The sequence below is a fragment of the Chelonia mydas genome, chromosome 18 (genome assembly GCF_015237465.2).
Source record: "Chelonia mydas isolate rCheMyd1 chromosome 18, rCheMyd1.pri.v2, whole genome shotgun sequence".
In the NCBI taxonomy this organism is placed as follows: domain Eukaryota; kingdom Metazoa; phylum Chordata; order Testudines; family Cheloniidae; genus Chelonia; species Chelonia mydas.
Window position 1 is genome coordinate 14,078,701 of NC_051258.2, and position 23,052 is coordinate 14,101,752.

At 50.5% G+C, this 23,052-nt stretch overlaps 1 protein-coding gene across 13 annotated transcripts in view; it reads left to right on the forward strand.

Annotated features, from left to right (window-relative positions):
• Positions 1 to 23,052, forward strand: part of SAMD11 (sterile alpha motif domain containing 11) — a 180,794-nt gene that overhangs the window by 121,607 nt on the left and 36,135 nt on the right. For 11 of the 13 annotated variants that reach the window (XM_037880960.2, XM_043531523.1, XM_043531526.1 and 8 more), the window contains 2 exons: positions 8,650 to 8,742; positions 18,425 to 18,589. In XM_037880960.2, coding sequence (XP_037736888.1) covers positions 8,650 to 8,742; positions 18,425 to 18,589 — 258 coding nt within the window. The remainder of the gene's footprint in view (positions 1 to 8,649; positions 8,743 to 18,424; positions 18,590 to 23,052) is intronic. The other 2 variants (XM_037880963.2, XM_043531525.1) reach the window with 1 other exon arrangement.

Sequence of the window (23,052 nt, forward strand, 5' to 3'; positions counted from 1 at the left end):
ATCAGAAGGGGAGCAGCTCTCTGAAGGATAGACGCAGACATGTGGGCAAGCTCGCAGTGAGCATGCTCAGCCTAAGGAGGGGGAGGCAGGATTGAGGTCTCTGGGGTCATGGTGCTCCGTGGGATAGTGCTTCGCTGCCAAGAGCATCTTTCATCCCATGACCTCGGAGCCCTCTGCTGGCACTGATTACAGCTCAAACTGTCTTTGTGAGGCAGGTATGGGGTTAGAATACCCATTTTACAGACAGGTAAACTGAGGTACAGAGGGCTTCAGAGCAGCTCAGAGAGAAAGTGGGTTGCTAGCAGAGATGGGAATCGAACTCAGGAGTCCTAACTCTCAGGCTGACTGCCCTGACCACTAGACCGCACTCCTTTCCAGAGCTGGGGATAGAACCCAGGAGTCCTGATTTGTAATGCCTCTCAAATAATACACTCTTTCCCCAAGCTGGGGATAGAAACTGGACTCCAGCCTCCCAGTTCCTCTGCCCTAACCACTAGACCTCCCAGCATATCCTCCTAATTTCTTCCCTGAGAGGGGGTGGGGCTCACACAACTGCTAATCAAGACTCTCTGGGCAGCGTATAAAGCAAGTCCGATTGTCTCTCTCAAGCTCAGCATATCCTCTCTCTGAGTGTTTTTCATACTATGAATATTTACCACCTTTTTATGGCTCGGTGTGCTCTGTAGAAATGAATTGCACAGGGAGGTGGGAGACAAGGGGGCGTTTGTGCACGTTGGCTCATAAACAGCCCTGTTACAGGCAGATTGGAGGCTGGCTCCAGGGTGACCTGCACCTCCCTCTGTCACATTCCTTGGGAATCTCAGTATTTGGGCTGAGCTTTGAGGCACTTCGCTGCTGCTCATGCAAAGCGAATGGACGCAGACAGCTGGTGACTGACTGGCCAGTGCTGACATGCTGTGCGAGAGGCAGAGTGCCTGCTGGTTACAGCAGGGAGCTGGGACTCAGGAGAGACCTGGGTTCTTTTCCAAACCTGGGGAGGAGAGCGTTGATGGGTTATAGCATGGGACTTGGGTCAGGATTCCCTGGATGAAAAGCCCATCTCTGCCACCGACTTTCTGTGTAACCTTGAGCATTCACCTGCCCCATTTACGTCAGTGTCCAATCTGACCTCATGACACTAAACCCACCTCCTGGGGGTGGGTGAGGTTTGTAGAATACTTCGAGGTCTCTGGATGATGGTGCTGGAGGAGCGCCCCATCCATTTCTTGGGGGGTGGCGTCTAAATATTGCTCCAGAGCTATTTATCAGCTCTTACCTCGTGAGTTGCAAGAACGGATCTGCGCCCCGAGCTATTCCAGTTCTCTTCCTGACTCTGAGGCTGATCTCCCTGCAGGAGCTCCAGTCTCTTCCAAGGGGGAGTCAGAAAAAGCCTGCCCAAATGGGGAGAGAAGGGGAAAGGATTTTAAGAAAAGGCATAAATTCAGAGTGTGTCTACACTGCAGTCGAAGATGTGATTGCAGTTCGGGTAGGCAGACCCGTGCTAGCTTTGATCTCGCTAGCAGTGAAGATTCAGTAGCGCCGATTTTCTTCTTTTCCTGTGAGTGCTTCACCCTGAGGCTCCGCTCCTTCCCCCGAGGCCCCACCCTTGCTCCGCCACCGAACAGCTGATCGGTGGGTGGCTGGTGAGTGCTGAGCACCAACTATTTTGTCCCCATGGCTGCTCCAGCCCCAGAGCACCCACGGAGTCAGCGCCTATGTGCACTAGCACTGGCCCCGGTGCAGGTTAGTAATGCAAGTCCGTAGCCAGGATTCCAGATGGGCTTGTACAGCCCACACAGGGTCCGTGCCGCTGCATCTTCTCGTCTGTTTTCAGCTGCGCTGGCTAGGCGAAAGCTAGCTCGGGTTTGCCTACCAGAGCTGCAGTCAGACCTCTGATGGCAGTGCAGATGCACCCTGAGATTTTGCAAATCCAGACCGTAGTCTGGCCTAGTTAGTACAGTAGTGCATATTCAGCACCTCATCATGGAAATGAGCCAGTGGGAAAGAGAAACCATCAGCCTGCCCCATCTCCTCAAATACTCCATCCCAGTGCAGTGACTCCCAGGGAAATTTCCTTTGTGCCTGTCCCCCTATCCCCCTTGTAGAAGTATTTTGTTACAGGGGACCCAAAGCGTTGCTGTTTGGGGAGAGGATTCCTGGCTCCAACATTTGCAGAAACCCTGGTGTATGCTAAGAACGATCCTGAGCCAGAGTTTTTGGATCCAGGCCCAGATCTGTGAGACTTGCTGTGCTCTCATCTCTAGCTAGAGACTTGTGACTACATTAGCAAATTATTATTTATCATTTATAGTGCAGCTGTGGTTAGGAGCCCTAGCCAGAGCCCAGGCCCCCATTGTGCTAGGCACTGTTCAAACACAGAACGAAAAGACAGTCCCTGCCCCAAAGAGCTTGCAGTCCAGCTGCCTTACCTAGTGAAGTCCTCTCAACCAGTGAGCTGCCCTGTTGGAGGGATGAAACCTTCCATCTCCGGAAGGGTGCAAAGAAATTGTTTCCAGATCTGCCCAAAGCCGCACCATTGCACTGCTGCTGTTTTGGTGTTGAACTACAAGGCTTTCCCCTGCTCTCTGCAAGAAGTAAACTTGTGGCAAAGTTTGCTCATTATACTCCCCAGCATCGGGATCCCGCCTTCCAGAGGCCCTATTGCCTTCCTTCCCCCTCTGCCCCCACCTTCCTGAATAATTTTTTTCCACACCCATTGCTCTCAGTTAAATTATGGCCCATAATTCCCATGACCTTGTGCTTCACTCTCCCTTTGTTCCATTGATTGCTGCTGGCGAGGGGCAGAGCTGATCGGCCGCAGGATTTCACCCTGCTGTGCTGACCCACCCTGTGCGGCCCCTCGCTCGCCAGCCTTTGTTGTTAGCAGTTCACGGCCCGCTGGGACTCGGCAAGCTGGTGCTGCATCTCGGTTTCAGAGCAGACCAAGAAGCCCATTGCCAGGGCGGCAGCCTCCAGGATCCCCACGAAGCTGTCACCCGCTGTGTAGGGACAGACTGAGCAGCTGGGCTGGAGTGGGGATATTTCCGCAGGCTGCGTGCACCAGAGGAGGGAAAAAGAAAGTACTGAGATGCCTCTGAGACCTTTCAGGCTGGTTAGTGGGAACTGTTTGTTATACCCAGGACTTGAATTGGAAGGGCGGGGAGTTAGGAGCCTGGAAAGACGTTTGCCCTTGTTCAAATAATACCGAGAGGAAAGGCCTGTTTGACTTGTTAAATGTTCACCAGCTGAGCCTTGGTTGCACCCATCTAACCTGGCTCGGTCCCACTTAGCTGCACCAGGTGCTTCTGCAGCAAAAGCAGTGCCCTGGCTAGGGAATGCAGGAGCGGCACTCTAACCCTGCCCCGTTATTGGTAACACTGTGCATTGCAGAAGAACCAAATGTGGCCCCTTGGCCTCCCTTCTGTCTGCGCATGGGAAAAGTTTGCACCCCGTGTGAGAAACACCCGATGTGTGAACCTGCTGAGTGATTGTTACAGTGATTATCTGCCCCCTTCCACTGAGTGCGAGCCCAGCCATTCTGCCCTGTACTGTGGGGGTGAGGTGGCTCCCCTGGGAAAATCACAGCAGAGAGCTCGGGAGATGGTGGCACTGACTGGCATGGACTTCCTCGGCTTAACCTCGACGTTAGTTCAGAGATCCCTCTTGCTGTTAAAAGGCTAATGGAGGTATTCTCTGCTCCCCAGGGCAGCCCCAGTTCCCTCTCTTTATCTGGCGGTAATGCATCTCAGGCTGTCCTTGTGGGCTTGCCAGGGGTTCAGTCGTCCTGGGTGAGCCAATGCATGAGCGCCTAACCTGCTCCAGCACGGCCCCGTTGTTGATATCAGCATGCGGCTGTTCCGCGTCTGCACTGGCATCGTGTCTGGCCGTGAGAAGCAGTAACAGAAAGTCAGGACGAGTATCCTGTGATCCGTAGTGCCACAGCCCGCTGCGTTGCTCTGGGCTCACGTTCACAGTGAGCTGTGAGGTGCTGTGGGGCAATTTTTCTGCCCATTGTGGGAGGAAGTGGTCTAGGCCTGGGAAATTCGTTTCCTGGCAGACCCCAAGGCAGCACGGGGGTGGGCTCTTACATGATCCTGCTCATTCTAGCAACCAGGGCCGGCAGTGGCTGCTTTCTGTGGAGTCAGTGTTTCTTTGGCATGCCCTTGCAAAATCTGCTGCCAAGAGACAGTGCCAGGTGTTTCAGAGGCGGCTTTTGGCCTGGAGAAGATGAAGGCGGCAGCTTGCAGTTACAAGCAGAAGCCCTACAACAACAGAACGGGACCATGTGGAGATGGAGGCGTGGATGGAGCTGATGCTGTTTTTCATCCAGCTCCAGCCCCCATGCAGACCACTGCCTCTGGCTCAGGACCACAAGCCCCGAGTGGTGCGGCTACATGGTGATGGGAGCGCAGGAGGGCCAGCAGTGGGCCCAGAACTTTCTGAGGAGGAAAACCACCATGGCACTTGAGCTCGCCAGGGCCCCAGAGTGGCTAGGTTGGCAGGAGAGAGCTCCTGCAGCTGAGCCTGAGGGCTAGCCAGCCCAGCCTGCAGGCAGATTAGCGAGCTCAGCTGGATTGCAGCAAGGACCTGCTGGGCACAAGGCAGCCAGCAGGCCTGCTTTTAAGCTCAGCAGCAGGTTGGGCTGCTCAACCCTTTATGCCCACAGCTGCGATCACGCCTCTGCCAGCCTTGCTCCGAGCCTTGATCCTGCTCTGCTCCAGCCCTGCTTGCTCCCTGACCCTCAGCTTGACTCCTGGTTCCTGACTCCAGCTCCTGCTCCAGCCGCTAGGCCTGGCTCACCATGGTTGTGACACAGATCACTCAGAGAAAAGAGGCCATGACAGTCCAGAAGTGTGTTGCTATCACCCTGCAGAAGCTGGCAAGCTTGGATTTTTACAGATCTGTCGACAATCAGTTCAGGGTAGTTAAATCCGTGATTGGTGCAGTGGTCATGGAGGTTTGCAAGGGAAGTAGTGCGGGTGGTGCTGACCCTCTGGGTTGGAAAAATTGGAAATATCCCTGAAATAATTGCGGGGTTTGAATGGCTGGGGTTCCCCAGCTGTGTAGGTGCAATTGATGGGATGCATAGACCCAGCCTATGCCTGCCATTGGAAGTAAGTGAGCACCTTTAACAAGAAAGGATACTACTCCATTGTTATGTGGTCCTCAGCCTTTTCCATATGGGGACCCACCCAGGGCCCCCATCATTCAGCAACATGGGAAGATCAAGGTGGCTGTAACTCGCTGACACTTGGTTGTGTCACCCCTCTCACTGTGACCCCCGGTGTGCCAAGGCTCCTGGGCTCTGTTCTCACTCTGCTGCTGTTGCCACCAAGCTAGGGGGAAACTTGTTCAAAGTTGGAATTCAGGGTCTGTTTTTTTTCTCCTTTCCGCTAGTGTGTGTCCAGAAAGCGGATTTCGATAGGCCACCCCGGTGGAATGGTGTATTGGAATGGATGGGTGGTGGCAGGTGCTGGAACCGGGCACATATTCCCCAGATGGGACTGGTGTGTCCAGGCTCTAGATATAGAGGGGAGAGGACCAGTTCTCCTGTACTATAATGTGAATCTTTGCATTACGTAGCACCTTCTATCCAAGGGTCTCAGTGGGCTTGACAAATAGTAATGAATGAAACCATTCAGCTACCTCTGTGAGGTGGGCTTATACCCCATTTTACAAATAAGGAAGCTAAGAGCAAGGATGGTCTTGCGGTAAAGGTACTGCCAGTGGCCTGGGATTTCGGAGACCTGCGTTAAATTTCTAGCTCTGCTGCTGACTCCCTGTGTAATTGTGGGCATATCACTCTGTGCCTCTGTACATCTCTGTTCTCTGGCAATAATAATTCCTTTCTCATCCCCATTGTGAGAGCTTAGACTGCAAGCTCTTTGGAGCAGGGACTATCTTTCATTATGTGCATGTACAAGGCTTAGCACAGTGAGATCCTGGTGTCAGCTAAGGCTTCTAGGCATTGCTGTAATGCAAATATATAAGTAATAATGAGACCCAGAGAGGTCAAGTGACTTGCTCATGGTTAAATAGTCTGTGGCAGAGTTGGGAATAGAACCCAGGGGACTCTCACTGGCACGTGCCTTAACCACAATTTTGTCTTTCATTCTCATTGTCTAATGTGATGCAGTAAAACATGTTTTAAATAAAAAAAAAAACCCCAAAAACCAAAACACTAAATGCAAAGTTGGCTCATGGTTTAGCAGAGAAGAGATTTAATATAATGGAAAGAACTCCCACGCTGAAAGTGTATTAAGAGTCTTGTCATCTTTTCTTTCCCCCCTAGCTTTTTTCCATCCTTTAGGTTTTAAAATGGAACATGCTGATTTGACAACAAAATAACATTATTTAGAGGTTTTTGGAGTCTCAGGACTGTATGTGGATGTGAGATACTGGGACAGGGGCTGCAGGTCTCGCTGGCGTTAATATGCTAACATAGCATGTCTGGAGAGCTGGGTTCAAATCCTGATTTGGTTACGGATGGAAAATAGGGAGCTCTAGTTAGAGCATGACCCGAATCACGTGAGTGTGTTTGACCCACCACTGCATTTGTGGACATGGTGCTCAGGAGTTCAGGTGGGGGAGCGCTCTCTGAGACCAGGGCACAGAGCCAGTCACTTGTGGATGTTTGTACAGTGTTTTGCAGGTATCGGGGGTGCTGCCAGTCAGGAGTGACGTGAGGCAGGTCAGAACAAATGCGTGTTGACAGAGCTGTGCGTCTGTTTGTGCAGTTCAAATAGCAGGGCAGAGGAGGGACTCTAGATCGTGACTGAGGTGCTTCGGCAGAGCTGTGAAGTCATAGACGCTTACTACAGCTGCTTAGAGCCGCTGCCCTAACCCACCCGTACCTGTAAGCGTGTCGCCAATTCCTCATTTGAATCATAAGCACCATCCCCGCCCCAAATGCATGAAATCAGGCCTTAATGTGATTCTTCCTCCTGGGAGTGGTGAGCTGAGTATTGGGACTTTGTTGTTTTGAAACGGCAAATGCTGGATGAGAGAAGGTGAGAGGCTCTTGGCCTCCAGCTCCAAAGGTCTGCAGCACGCACAAGAGTATAATAATCAGGCAAATCAACACCCAGAATAAGGAGTTCCAGATAACTGGGGAGTTGGAAGGAGAGAGAGGCATTGTCTTGTGACCTGAGTACAGGATGCCAGGCCAGGTACTCCTTAGGTCCTTCAAAATTGGCTCTGCTAGTGGACAGTGTGTGTGGCAGGCCTTTGTTTCCACTTTTGTAAAATGCACATGACAATCCACCACAGAAGGCTGAGTTAAGCCTTGAATTTGGAGTGCCTTGAAGATTTAAGGTCTGTCACTCTCTTTGAGTCCATCCTTTCTTCAGATTGCCACCATTTCATTGTATTGACTTTGTTTTTCAGTTAGGGATGGCTGCAGACCTTTGCAATGCTTCCAAGCGCTGGTGGTGTTAACAGCCTGGGTGACAGGGTCACGGTGAGATAAGATCAGAGGCAGCTTGTGCTCTTTAAAACCTTGAAATGCCACCTTGTAACTTTGCAGAGTTCTAACATCCCTCATTGGATAAAGGCATTTCCTAGCAGGTTCTGCCCTCACCTGTTAACTGTCTGTTCTCTGCACCACTTGGACGCTGTCAGCGACAACTTCTTACACTGTGTCTCCCGATAAACAGAATGCCAGCTCAGTCAACTAGATTTAGCTAGCTGAACTTGAATTAATGCAGAGTGACTATTAGTGCTAAGGACCCTGGTTTGGATCGAGATGCCATGTGGAAGGGAAATAATGTTTTGTTGTGTTAAACAGTAGTGATTTGAATTGTAACATTTCTTAACCATAAGAAATGTTGCATGCAAAGCATCTGTGCTTTGCTCATGTTGACTCATAGATAGGCGCAACATATCCTCTCTCAAATATGGTACTTGTTTTCAAGGCTTTTTGAGATGCTGCATCTTTAACAAGCCCTTGAGAAATGAGAATTTGATGCTCACAGTGACAAACTGTCTCTTCCTTCCTGCCCGTATGCAACTTCATGCTTTCAGTTTCCCCAGCATTATTATGGGAGGATATTGATTTTAAATCTGTTCAGGGGACGCTGTAATTGTATATTAGATATTTTGCGTTGGCTCGCAGGGCTGCACTAATGCAAAAGGCTCGAGCGTTTCCGTGCAGTCTAGAGGGAGAAGATTGCTAAGGACCTTGAGGTTTTTAGGAGAGAGAGAGAGAGATACTGTGGTAGGAAGATTCAGAGGGAATTGTTTTTCTTCCTCTCCCATCCCCTTTTTCCTCCCCCCAGTTGCTTTGCATCAGGGCATGAAAGGAGTGGAAACACAAGAGGGACAAAAGGCAGCCGAACAAATGATGAAACTCAGTAAGGAAATAAACTAGATTCAGAATTTACAGCTTAAAATCATTGCATTGATCACTGTTTGAAAAGTCATTACATCCCTTTGGACTGCATGATTAGGAAAGCAGATCTGGGCTTTCAAGATGATTTTTTTTTCTTTCTTTCTCTCCCCCCCCCCACCCCGTGTTTGGGCAGCAAAATGTGAAATAAGTCTCTGGTTGATTCTGTGAAAGGGAAAGAAGTGGAGCGTTATCTGATACTCAGGTCTCTCATTTCTGTGTCCCTCTCTCTCTCCCTCTCTCTCTCCCTCTCTCTCTTCTAGATGAAATTTTAGGCAGGAGAAGAGTATGTTCTCCCAACAGCAGCAGTGAGTGTCCTTTAGAAAGCAAGAAAACCCGAAGCGAGTCCCCAAAGGGTAAGTGCTATTTCTCTCTCTCCTCTCCCCGCCCCATTTTCTTTTCTTAAGAACCTAACTTAATTGAAATTAATGAGGGAGGGATGTGAGATGCTGAGTAGGAGCTTCCAGTGTCTGAGCTGGGGGTGTGTGAGGAAGGCTACCAATGCACAGTGTTCTCTTCAGCTGAGTGGAGGGAAGATCAGTGTGTGTGTGTGTGTGTGGGGGGGGAATTATCTCCTTTAATTAGACTGATTATTTTACTGTTTAAAAACCAAGCCAGGAGCTCCTGAGGTGGGTCGGGGGTGTGTGTCTCTTTCAGGCAGTGTGCCTTGGTTTGGATATTTAATACAGGACACGCACTGCATTATCATGTTGGCATCTGCTTTATGTGTGTATCTAATTATGAGTATAGTAAAAGTCCAGCTAGATAGTCCTTCTGCGTTGAGGAAGTTATTCCTCTATAGATGGAATCTGTAGAGTTGGGTGGGGGGGGAGGAATGTTTTGTTTTTAATTTTAGGGTTTTTATTTAAATCTCCTTATTTATTTTTATGCTTCCCTCCCATAAACATGATTTTAAAACTTTTTTTTACGACCGGCAAAGTGGAATGGGTAATGGAGCCTGCAGTTAATGAGTTCGTCTTCGGGTTGCGTAAATGAGGTTTTGCAGGCTTTCACTTAGAGGCTTTGTTGTTAAGGTCAGACTAATTAGCTGTCAGTAATGCCCACCTCAGTCATTATTGCTTAACCTGTGCTCTTCTAGCCATTTAAAAAAAAAAGAAAAGCTGGCCAGGTCTTGTTTCATGAGGTTGGAGTCCGGCAGCTGAGATTCTTAAAAAGGAGGGAGGGGGAATGAATCCACCCCCATGTTAACCAAACCAGATGGTCTCCAAGGGGGCTTCAGCATGCAGCGTTTTACTGTGGAACGTTCACTGCTTCCTAAAATACCTTGTATTGCGCCTTCTAGCAGTGCCTGGTACAGCCCCTAGGATGACACTCTCGTTCTAAATAAGATTTTTTTATGTAATCCCCTCCCTGCCTCCTACCCCAACATTATGATTAGATGGGCATTAGTATTCCAAAAGCAATCCTTGTTGGCTGCTAATTGGTGCGAATAGTGCCTGGTACAGTAGCTGCTAACATTACCTAGAAACATACTCTCCTTCTTAATCATTTTTTTTTATGTACCCTCTTCCTGCCTCTTATCTCCAAATTGTTCCAGTTAGGAATGCATGAATAGTCTAGCAGGAATTCCTGTCAGGTGCTAACAATACCTGGTGTAATGGGTACCCCAGCCAGTACCATCCACTAGGCCTAAATGATTTCCTTTCACTTGTTCATCTGCACACTTCCTGTCCTCCTGTTGCCCTCCCCTCCCCGAGTTACCATCAGAAGTGCCTCTATATTCCAGGAGGAATCCTTTGTGGGTGCTGAAATGCATTTATTACACAGGAGCTTTCGATTTTCAGTGTCAGGCTATGCAATACCACGCCACAGTTTGCCACAGCTTCCTTAAAGGAGTTAGCACACACTACCCACCTTCAGGCTTCTGCTGACTCGGTCTCCTCTACCCTTTCTTATCCATTGCATGCTCTGAAAATGAATCACAGTGGTAGCAGTTTAATCTGTTTTGCTGAGAAGCAGCTAAACTTTAATCAGGCTGTTCAAGACCAGACTATAGTTTTTGGATTTATGACACTTATCCCTACCCCCCCAAAAAGGGTCCCATTCTACACAAATGGGAGTCATTGTCAGCACTACTTGACTTCGTTGGTTGCAGTATCAAGCCATAAACGATCCAGTCCTAGCAGAGATGGGCCAAAGCCGCCTCTTCCTCCCCCCCCCCCCCCCCCCCCGGCCTTTGGAGATTTGAGTGAAATGAGAGGCAGGTCAGAGCCAACCCTTACTTTTGCATATCCACCCCCGGGTCCACTTACCCACTTTTGCTTCTTTCTAAATCCTGCTTTCTCAACCAGAATCATTGAATGGGGGTTTCCTTCTGACTCATTCAGCAGGGTTTCCCCAGAAGTCCTAAAGGGTGACAGCTCCACTCCACTTTCATTTTCTGCCCCCCACTCTTTCCTTTCCCTGAAAGCCTTCCCTGGCTTTTAAACTAGGCTAACCTGAGACTGACACAGGCTTTCTAAGCTATGTGGATCTCTTTTAAACCTCCAAAGTCTCCCTCTTCTGGCACACACGTCTTGAGATCGTTTAGTGGCAGTTCTTCTCCCCCAGGTATTGGACAAGGCCTTTGACACATGGGGATCAGCTCTGCGCTATTTGTCACTGAATACTTAGGTTCCCCTGAGCAGTGTAAATGGTGTTGTTTTGTGTTGCGTGTAGATTAGAGGAACTATAGACTAGGGGAACCTGGAACATCCAAGTTGCCAGAATGGATCAGACCAATGGTCCATCTAGTCTGGTATCTTGTGTTCAGCAATGGCTGGCCCCAGCCCTTTCACAGAAAGGTTTACAATCCCCATAATAACCAGGCATGGACTGTCCTACCCACAGGGGATGGTTCTTCCCAATCCCTGTCACTTAGGGCAGTGCTATTCAAAGTGGTGGTCTGCGGACCAGTGCCGGTCCACGAGCCATCGGCTGCTGGTCCGCGCGCACATTGGAAAAAAAAATTCCCGGTCCCCCACATCAGATAGCTTGAGAAGCACTGACTTAGGGTATGTTTACACTGGAATAAAAGACCCACAGCACAGCTGCAGCCGTCCCAGATCAGCTAACTCGGGGTTATGGGGTTCAGGCTGTGGGTTAACAATTGCTGTGTAGACAGTTGGGCTTGGGTTGGGGCCCGAGCTCCGGGACCCTCCCACTTTGGGGCGTCCCAGCCCGAGCCAGAACGTCTACCCAACAGTTATGCAGCTCAAGGCCCATGAGCCCGAGTCAGCTGACCTGGGCCAGCCGGGGGTGTTTAATTTCAGTGTTAGTGGCTTATGCTTTGAAGCATACCAGTTTATGTCCTTTTAGAACGTAACCTATCTGCTACAACGGTGAATGTTCTCATTATCTCTGCAAAGTCTCATTCTTTGAATCGTGCCGAGCTCTGATCTCAAGGATATTAGTATTGTTTATAATGTATTTGTATTGTGGTACTGTCTAGGATTCCTAGTCATGGACCAGGACCCCCTTGTGCTAGGCACTGTACAGACATGGAAGAATATCTTGTGGCAGTGAGTTGCTTGGAGAGGCTAGAGAAGGCATTCTCATGCTTCTTTTGAATAATGTGGGCCTCTTGTTAATGGAGACATTTTCTTGTGGACGCTTCCTGTCGTGTTCACAGTCACATAACGTTCCTAAAGTAGCACCAGCAGTTCTTTACATGGAAAGGCAACTTGAGGGAAGCGTTCAATGAGTTTCTCAGTGTGGATGGGGGCGTTGTAGGGAAGCTCATCTTCCACCTGCGTACAGGAAAGAGTGAGAGGAATCATTGCCAAGTGGTTAGGGCACTACTTAAGGACTTGGAAGACCTGGGTTCGAATCCCTGCTGTACTTAGATACTATGCTGGTGGAGGCCATATAAGTGCCTAAGACAGATATTGAAACACCGGCTCAGCATTTTAGCTCTGCCTGCCTGCATTGCAAATTCAGCGGTAGCCAAGACTTTACCGTAATTCAACGGTGGGATTAAAACGTGCCGAGGGTGCTGTCTGTGCTGCAGAAGGGAACCACCCTTTGACTGTGTCAGGACAGCTGCATCCATACCTCCTTGTTGCAGGATTCCCCTGCGCTTCCCCCTGTCAGATGGGATTGACTCCCTCCAGGGTGGTTGACAAGCTGCTAAGCAACCCTGGCAAACATGTGACTTTCCAGGAGTATTAGAAAGTGGACACCTACCTGTGTTGGGTTATTGAGACATGGTGACCTAGAACCTGTCTTGAGGTGTTTGGTAGGAGAGGGAGTTTGTGCGGCTGGGACACGTCCATGCATGTGCAGGTGGGAGATGAGTGGAAAGAGCCCACCTGCAAATCCACTGATACATCACTTAATTAGCTAAAGCGGTGCTGGAAAGGCAGCCAGGCAGGGCTTGTGCAAGAGCAATGCAAGGGCACACCCTGTGCAGAGTCGGCAGCTCCTGGATTGCCCCCATCTCCCTTTCCAACAGTGGGACGCTTGCTGCTTTCAGCAGCAAAACTAGACGGGAGACGGGTCTGCCAATTCGCAGTTGTGGGCAGTGGCACCAGTGAGGGAGGCAAAACCCTGGCCTGAATTTCCCTGCCCCTGTCCCTCCTCTAATCCCCTCGCAGCGTGGCACCTTGCAGCGGCTCGACCAGCCTCAGGCAGTGCTCCCTTAGGAGCCAAGTGAGCTAGAGGAGATCTGTGCCTTTCAGTGGTTCAGCTAATCTTCTGGGGTCTTTTGCTTGGGCACTTGTAAAGTGGCCTGTGGCGGCTGCTCCCCTGCTTTGTGTACTCTGCCTCGGCCCTGTCTACAACCCCATGGGAAGGGCCTATCCCATAAGATCACATGCCGGCCCTAGATGCAGCTGCAACTCCGGGCACGGAAGCATTGTCTCCAAAACGGCCTTTTGACCAGGATAAGTGACCCTGCACCCGCGGCCCATCTTGAGACACCGTGGCTATGTCTCACAAAGCAAGGAAAACAGAGGCAGCCGAGGACATCACTCCTTTTCTCTGACTGAGTGAAAAACCACCTGTAGGGCTGGAAACCCTTCCAGCACCGAAGTGGTAACCTTCCCTTCCCCCTCCCCGATGCACACACCAGAGATCAAAAGAGAGCCCTATCTCGGTGGAAACGGGGCCACGCCAGCACTGCTGTCAAACAGAGCAGAACGTTCTCGTGTCTAATATGGAAATGTGAGCGTATCAGAGGCTCAGAGCAAGGGCTGCGCTGGCAGGTCATGGAGGAAGCTTTCTCCCTGGGAGACAATTCCCCAGCAAAATGTTCACTCCCACAACAACAGCGTGGTCTGGAGATGTGCTCCTCTGGTCCCTGGAGACAGGAAATAAAACTGCGTTATTGCAGAGAGAGAGAGAAGAAAAATCAGGGAGAGAAGGTTTTTTTTTTTTTTTTTTCCCTCCCCTATCTGAGCCGCTGAAAAATAAATCTGTTAGAAACCTCCTCAGATGGGGAGATTTAAAAGCAGGCTGGACTAGCTGCTGGAAAATACGCGGTAGGGAGCAGGGAGCGATCTTGCCTTGGCTGGATGACCTCGTGGGGCTGCCATTCTCTTCTTTCCTTCTGTGAATCACTTAAAACAAAAAACAAATAGCCCTACAAACCAGCAGCACTACTTAGGATCTTTAGTTTACAAAAACAGACCTGGCCCTGGCCGAGGGCCAGAGCCGGACAGTTCAGATCCAGACTCTCCCAAAATGTGGGGATCTCCAGATCCATGTGTTTGGTCCGGACCTCTCTCCACTTAAACATCTATTGAAGAACAATATTCTGGCCCCGCTCCTGCTCCCACTGAAATTGGTAGCAAACCTCCCTGCTGGACTGCCATGGGTACAGGAGCAGGCGCTCTGTGGGCTGGGACAAGAAAACCCAGGTGGCCATGATCCTAACCCTCAGCTCTGGCTTTGAGTCTTTGGCCGTAGCTGAGCTCACAGGGCAAGGGACGGAGAATTGCAATGCTGCATGCTGCCCTCTCTGTCTGATTAGAGGAACCAGGAAGGGAGCCCGGCTTCCTGGGGGCTGGTAGCTGTTCCCAGCTGCCTCTTAGCTAGTGGGTGTTAAAGGAAAGGTTCCATCTGCGGTAAGCCCTATTGGAGGGGAATTACACGATGTCTTGCTCGGGGGACGAGTCTCAAGCAAAGGGACCTGTTTTCCCACCTTGAGTTGTGAAGCCCCCAGTGTGTCACTGCTGGGGGGAGGCCGTCAGCGGTGGGGGGCAGTGGGAATCGTAGTCCGCATTGCAGAGCTGCGGAGAGCCTCCCCTCTCTGAAGGTCTGGTTCCCTTGTCCCTGATGTTCTGGAGGGCACCAGAGGTTGTGACGCTGTCGCTGTGTTGACAGAGCGAGAGAGTGATGGGGAGAGAGCCGCACGCACGGAGCCCTTGTTGGGGGGCCGGCCAGGAGAGCAGCAGAGAGACAAGCAGATGTCTGTCTAGGCCCTTGCTTCTGAGCTTCGATACTGGAGTCCCTTTCACACCTGGCGGCTGGAGGAGATTTGACAAGATCAGTCTCCCGCATTACCCCCTGGTAATGACAAAAGCAGACAGCAAAGCTGCCACGGAGCTGGAATTATCACTGGCTGAGTCATGTGAAATCTCCAACTAGAAGTGTGGAAATCCAGCTTTTCCCCCTCCCCGCCCCTGCCCCCCCCCCGCCCCCCCCCCCCGCCTTGCACCTGAAATCTGCTCTGGGCCTGATCGGATAAAGTTTATGGTAATTAAGTGTCATTATCTCTTCCCCCCCCCCCTTTTTTTTTTCCTAATGACACGGCTGTGAAGAAACCTCAGTGATTTTCCTAAATCGGGGTCTGGGTCTTGTGGCTTTTCTCCTCAGAGCTCCAGTTAAGAGCATCAGATGAGAGTTGAGACAGTTGATGCCTCTCGGAGCTTGCTGGGGAGGAGGGGTGCCAGGAAGGCAGGAGGCTGTGGGCGGTCTTGTCAGCTAGGAGAGTCGGGGGAGGTGATTTGGAGGGGAATTCCAATCCCTTTGCTCCTTCCTGAAAGCACCGGCCACCTGCTGCACAAGCAGTTGCGCGGTTGCCTCTAATTATCCACCGCTCCTCTTTTGAGTCACTAGGTTGTGAGGCAGATGCACCCAATTGAAGGGGTGGGGGGTCCAACTCCTAGAACGGTGCAGCTCGATTCGGGCTTTGAACCTGTGAATTTCACAGGAAGTCCTTGGTCCTCGAGATACAGAAACACGTCACTAGGGTGTAGTTTAGTGGTTGCAGTTTGTAGCCCTGGTTGCAGAGTGCTGTGCTGGGTGAGAAATTGAATGGAGCTCTGTCGTTGACCCCAGCAAAATAGGGCAGAAATCATGCGCTCGCTCTCCGGGCTTTATACTCACAAGGGAAAGGAGCCGTGTGAATTAGGGTGGTGTTTGGAGGTTGGAAACCCAGGATATTATAAGCTTTTCGGCTTCATTCTCTTCTTGGGGTTTTGGAGGAGGTGGAACATTTTTTTTTTTAAAAGTGATTATGGCAGTAGCATCCCCAGCTGAGATCAGGACCTCGCTGTGCTAGGAGCTGGATAAACACATGGGGCAGAGCATCGCTGCCCCAAAGATCTTATGCTCTGAATAGACAGGACAGGCGAAAAGTAGACGGGGAAGGAGAGGTGAAGCAACATGCCTGAACTTCCACAGGAGGGAAATGGCAGAACTGGGATTAGACCCAGGTCTCCTCAGTCCTAGTCCAGTGTCCTATCCGTTGTACCATGCTGCCTTTCCAATGCCACTTGCTCCCCTCCGTGATTGTCCTTTCAGGGGATATCCAGACCAGGGGACCTCTTGGTTCTGCGAGGGGTGTATACATAGCTATAGTCACATGACAGAGTGCGAGTCAAAGCACCAGCATCCCCAGGTGACACTAGTGTCAAGTGACTGGAATTTGTCCCATTGCCGCCATCTTGGATTTGGGGCCAACATGGCGGCACTGTCGGAAAGGCCCGACAGGCTCAGACTTGGAGACGGGGAGCGAAGGAGAGAGAACTCAGAGCTTGCACACAATGGTTCCATTAATAGATTGCTCTCTCATTCAGTCAACGCGCTGGCATTCTAGTGACGCGATGCAATGGGCAGGAGCCCTCCCTCCTCCCGTTCCCTCTGCCCGTTAAAGCTCTTGTTGGCAGTTTCTCTGTGAGTAATGAAAGGGTTTTGCCTGTGGGGATGATCCAAGATAAAATAGTGTGAGAGCAGCCCCTGCCAAGGCGTGAGTGTGGTAATTCCTCTGAGTTCTGCTTACAGTAAACAAAAGCTGCTCTGGATTTTATCTCCCCTGGTTGCTATAGTGGGGTCTCTATTGCCCGGGGAGCAGGTGGGGCCTTTCTGAAAGGGATTCAGCCCCACACAAGAGAGCAAGGCTTGGTGAATGTGGAGGCAGGGATGTATGCGGTAAATCTGTTAGTCACTGAACCTAATTTTGCTTTCATGATCCATGCAATCCCAGTGGATTCAGTGGGGGGAAGCAGAACTTGCCCACCTTACTTGGAGACATTGGTACTGCACCTGTGAGTAATGGGAGGAGGGTTGGCCCCATAAGTTATTTCAGGGCTGGGTGGGGTAGTTTGTATGGGCTTTTTTCCCCTTGTGGCCCTGCTGGGGGCTAGGTGTCCAGCTGATTTCAGGGTTCAGGTAAGAATCATGTGCTTGTTACTTGGACATCAACTGATTCTTGTTCAGCTACTTAAGCTAACGAGGGAATCTGTGGAGTTGTCCTCTGCCTCTTCACAGCACCCATCGTCGTGAGGTGTAGGTCAAGGCTGCAGCGTTCTGAATAAGTGACAATCGGTGCTCCTCTCTTGCGAATAGTCAAACCAGTTGGGGCAGGGAAGGGGGTGTGTGATAACTGCATCGCCTTTATAACTATTGTTACATTGCAGTAACCTCCCAGACGTTAATTAATTTACCTTCACAGTGCTCCTGAGAGGCTGGCAAGATTATTACCTCCATTTTACAAACGAGAAAACTGAGGCATAGAGTCAGATTAAGTGACTTGGCTGAGGTCATATAGGGAAACTGTGGCAAAGGAACTCAGATTCTGAGTCCCCGTGTGACACCTGAACTACAAGACCATTCGCTTTCTCTCAAGGGTAGAATTGTGGGCAGGGCGCTGGGCTCAGGCTCAATAGACCTGAGTTCAGTTCCCAGCGCACACAGAGATTCTCTGTGTGACAGACCACTGGCAAATCCCTCACTCTGCCCTGCGCATCCGGTCCCCATGCCTGCCTCACAGGAGTATTGTGAAGATAAAAACTGTCGTGACTGGGGTGCTCGGCCGTACGAGTACCTAGAGAGCCTGTTTCTGTAACTTCCCTTTTGATAGCTGAGCGGATGGGTTGTCAGCGCTGCTCCTAGCAAAACTGGTGGCTTGCTACCTGTACTGCGGTTCTCAAACTCGTCTACAGGAAGCAGTTGAGCAATGAGCATCTCCGTAGTGAGGGATCACGTTGCCCCTCGCTGTAGCCACCTCCTCCAAGCGTGTTCCAAATGGCAGGCTTGAAAAAAAGGGGTGGGTGTCTATTTAGGCGTTAGTTGAAAAGAGAACTAGCATCCCCCAGGGGAGTGGAGGAGAATCCAGTACGTCTTTCATCGTGTGTTTGTGGCAGCAACGGTCCTCCTTTACCCCCTTAGGTAAAGTGAGTTTGCCTGTAATTTTGTTTGATTGTAATGTAACACTCTTGGCTTCCACCAAGTGTGTAAGAGTGCGTGTGTCTGTGTGTGTGTGCATGTGCTGAGTTTGAAGTTTTTTGTGTTGAGTATGTGTGTGTGTTTGGAAGGGGTGTTGGGAGCATATATACGTGGTTGGGGGTGTTGGGTCTGTAGATTTTGTGTGTTGGGGGGGTGTGCATGTGTTTGAGGGAGTTGGGTGCTTATGCATTTGTGTCGGGGGGGGCGGGGTTAAATTTGGAGGTTTTGTGTGTCAGGTTCATAGGCATGCGTTTTGTGGTATTGAGGGAGGATATCACTCGACTTTCGTTTTCTGCCTAGTCCTCTGGTCCTCCTGCACTGATGTGATGTCTTCTCTCTCTCTCTTTTTTAAAACCTTCTACTCTTCAGACAATTCCCACACGCCCGTGCTCGAAGACGCGGTGACTCAGATGACCCCGGAGGAACACTACAGGCGGATGATGTCAGCTCTGAACGAACACAGCACCTTCGAGGAGCAGCAGCAGCAGCGTCTCTACCAGTTGGCCAACAGCATGGCAGTCCCCAGCCACGGTGGTACGGGCTTTCCGGGGGGAGGAATGGGCGGGATTTCTAACGTGTTGAATTACTTTCCCTGCGATCTCTGATACTTTATCTAGCAGCTGTCCTGGGCTGTAATAACACCTCGTGGTGAGAATGGAATGGCTCTGCTGTGAGCTTTGCTTCTGAGAAGCTTAGACAATTAGCTTGTGATTGCAGCAGGTCTGTAGGCATATCAGTAGCGCGGGGTCCTCTCCCCTTCCTCCTTTCTCTTTGTCTTGGAGATGGTCAACCCAAATATTCAGAATCCTTGGTGCAAGTCTGACTTGGTCACAAGTGGAGTGAATTTAGTGGGTCTCTGCCTAGTCTCATCTCTTCACAAGCCCACCCCGGCCTTTGGCATCATCCAGAATGGTTGGCAGGCTTGGCTGAGCAGAGGCTGAGGGCTGGGACAAATGAGGGGGCGTGGTCACTGACGTGCAGTGGCAGTTCTGTGAGAGGATCCAGCACTGGAGTAGCATGAAGTGATGCAGAATGTAGTTGAAGGGCATTGGCAGTGCTGTGCGTGGGAAATTCACATAGCACCTGCCTGCAGTGTGTCTGGCTGTAGCTGGTGTTTATGACCTGCCATCTTATGAGGATTAAACTCACCGTGTTTTTAGGAATGAGAAAAGCAATGAAAACTGTTCAGCAGGAGAATGCATAAGCCAGTGGGAAATGTGTGTCTGGGGATAGACAGACAGATTCATCCCTGCTGTGTAACTTCATTGCTCTGGAGATGAATTTGTCCCTCACCAGCTGAAACCAGATCTGCTGGGGGCAGAGGCTTGGTAAACCTGGGAGCTGAAAGGGAGAAACCTCTTCTGGGCCCAGCATACTCATGTTGTGAGAGTCTCATCAGAGCTTCGCCACAAGGATATTGTAGGCAGCTTCCAGGCACTGCTTTCCTTGCAGCCACAAAACACCAGCAACAAGGCAGGACAGTTGGGCTGTCTAACCCTGGGTTGGATGTTGGGGGAAGCCAAGATTCTTCCTCCCCACTCTTGTTTAATTTGGAGTAGCCTGGGCTTTGGCTACAGTGGGGTGTTTTTGCCTGGATGGAGCAAACCCGAGGGAGGATGGTGCTGCACCAGTGTAGGAGGTGTTTTGTGCTGGCATAGACTTAAAGTCGGATAAGCTGCATGGGTGCCAGTCCTTTTTTACACTGGTGCAACTTGTCTACACAACGGATTTGCACTAATGCAGCCACATCAGTGCAAAATAAGAAACAACCCAGGCCTTAAAAACAACTCCCAGTTCTGAACAGGTGTTCGTGTCTTGCTGCTCGTGCTCCATTATCCTGCAGATATTGCGTCTTCTTCGGGGGAGTTTGTTCTCTAGTCCTATGGTTTGTGCTTTAATTAAATAATAAAAATAGAAGTATTTGTCCCTCATATTGGGGAGCCCAATTCAGAGCCAGTCACACGGTGTTTGAGGTATCGTGAGCATCACCCATAGGGGCGCTAGTCTGTTCACAAAGCAGCCAGTGGGAAATTGGGTCATGGTGAGAGAGCCCACACGTGTTGTACAGGTGTCAGTCTGTATGTACAGCTTCCCTTCTCGTGCATATGTGACATGCTGGCACAGGACTGGCTGTGGCCAAAACAAAGCCGTTAATTGTGCATGTGCCCTCTGCCTTTTCTGATGCAAGAGCAGGTGAGTGAGGGGGTGTCCCAGGGCGACTCTCTGGGGGAGCGAGGGGTGGATTAATGAGCTGCCTTGGAGCCGGAGGGATTGTTGGCGAGAGAGATTTGACAACTATCTGAGCACAGAAGGAGAAGGTGTCACTGGGAGATAGAAATTACACAGCACAAGTTCCCTTAGTCCATGTCCAGTTCTCTTCCTCCGCACCTCTCTCTACGCAAAGCCTTCGGCTGCCAAACTGTATCTGGCATGGATTAACCAGAGAGAAAGAAAGCGAGAGGGGGTTGGGGGGGGAAGAGGCAGAGCAGCATTAGCAACGTATCTGATGAAGACTTGAAGGAGAATCTCCAATCTGGAGTAAATCCCCAGGGCTGCTTGTTAGGTTAATAAAGAGGCTGCCTTCCCCTTCCACTCTCCATTTGATTTGATTTGCTTCTCGGGGTGGCAGGAAGGTGATCCTGTTTCATGTAGAGTTAGGATTTGTTCAGCATCACAGGCACAGCACGCACCTTCCCAGACACGCAATGCAAGTGAGCGCAGCACACCCACAACACGCACATAGGCGCTGTGGAGAGACACGCAGCACTTCTCCACAGGGGCACAATGCGCACAAGCCTAGGGCATGCACAGCCCGTGCATAGGCACAGGACACACAAACACAACACGAGTTGGTAGACAGAAGCAACATGTACAGTGAGTGTGCCCTGGCACAATACACAAATGCACATAGGCATGACATGCACAAGTACAGTATACACAAGGACAATACAGAGGCACAACATATGCTTACACAAAGGTGCAACACACAAGTTGTGCATGTTTGGTATTCACACAAGCACAATAGACAACATAATGCTTACACAAAGGTGCCACATGCATAAGCATGCGCATGTTGGACACACAACATGTCCCTGCACATAGGTACAGTACACACAGCAGACATAGCACAGGCACAACATGGGTACACAGCGCGCACACACACATAGGCGCAACTCACAAACCCATACACAACATATGCATGTGTGCTGGCATGATGCGTAAAGTCATATGCAACACACAGCTACATGCATGTATGCAGGCTCCTCACACAGACTCACAACAGGCCAACACAAAGGTCCAACTCACTTGGGCACAAATTGGACATCAGACACGGAAACCGCCCCCTGCCCCAGGCACAGCACATGCACCAGAGTAGCTGATGCCACAGCACTTCTGTCTCCAGAGCAGCTCGTTGCAGTCAGGAGCCTGACATTTTTAAAAATTATGATTAAACTGTCTCCTCAGCATTTCTGGGAGCGTGGGGGGTGCTGGTTCTGAGGTTTCGGGCTGGGCAGGAGGAGAGGGGGACGCTGCACAGACAGGCTTTCTTGTGTGACGTTGACAAGACAAAACTTCAGTGTGTTTTGGATTCGCTCCACACCACAGGTTGGGCTATAAATTATTAGTGCCAGAACAAAGCGCAGTTTATCTGCAGGCTCAGACGGAGGCACCAGTAACGTTAATTATTTAGAAAATGTTAATAATTTAATTGCTTTTCTTTCCCATTCCCCCTCCCACGCTGCGTAGGCTGCTCCCTTCCTCCCAGCGACACGCATCCCGTGTTCTGAATTCAGGCCGTCTCCGTGCCTGGAACCTTTATCCACCAGCGTTGCAGTGTCAATCACCCCGATTTCCCAACTGTCAGAGTGCAGGATTGTAAATAGCAGCTCCTCCGGGGTGCGGGAGGAGGGGCTAGGCGGTGGAGTGGGGGAGGGAGGGAGCGACGGGAGGGGAGGAGGAGACGGGAAGGTATACGGGGGAGTTGTTGCGGTCATTCCGGATCAATGCAGCTTCTGGAATTGGCTGCATGCCAGACTTCTAAATTACAGGCACTATGGCAATAAGGAGTGACCTGGGTTTTTCAGATAATTAATTTATAAACATCGGAGGCGCATGGTCCCTGGCTCGGCGAATTCTGCAGGCTTTTTATGTGATCTGATGGGGCTGGTGGTTTCACTCTCCCGTACATGCCTTTACAGTTTAAAAATGTAGATCATTTTAATGTTTGTTCCCTCTCTTCTTTTTTTAATGAGTTTGCATGTACATGAATGCGGCAAGAGGTGCCCTAGGGACCGAAGTCCTGTTTATCCACAGCTCAGGTGGTGGCTGTGCAAGCTTTTCCACCCCAACCTGCTCTTCCACCAATGGGTCTCAGCCCTGAAGGGGAGGACCCCAGCCCCCCACTAAGGGAGTTCAGTCAACATGGTCAGTTGACGTGTATTGGACACCTGCGTGGGTAAAGGGAACATGCCTGGTGACATGCCATAGGATAGAAAAGAAAATAGAAGGGATATAACTCATCATGCTCCAAGCTGTAAGCCAAACACTGCTCAGAGTTAGCAAGAAACTTCCCTTGGGGCAGGTTGTTCCACAACTGCCCACCAGGGGAGTTTCTTGCACCTTCTTCTGATGTAGCTGATAGTGGCCACTGGTTGGAAGCAGGATACTGAGCGAGATGAACCATTGTTTGGCTGACCGTCCAGCAAATTCCTGTGTTCCTCATCATTCGTTTTTGTTAAGAGTACTGGGCGGGGTGGTGGTAAATTTTAATTGTGATGTTGGAACTGGACCAAGACCCAGAGTACTTGTGTCATGCAGGCTGCTTATGCATAAAATGGTGATTTAGAGGTGAAAGGCTTTCTCTCCCCTTACCCACCCCCCGAGCCATGATGCTGCATTTCCATGTGTTCCCCACTTCAACCTCTGGAAATGCAGAGGGAGGCTGGGTGTTTGCTGCTGGGGCAGTGGGGAGAGTGGTCTATCAGGCTCTTCCCCAG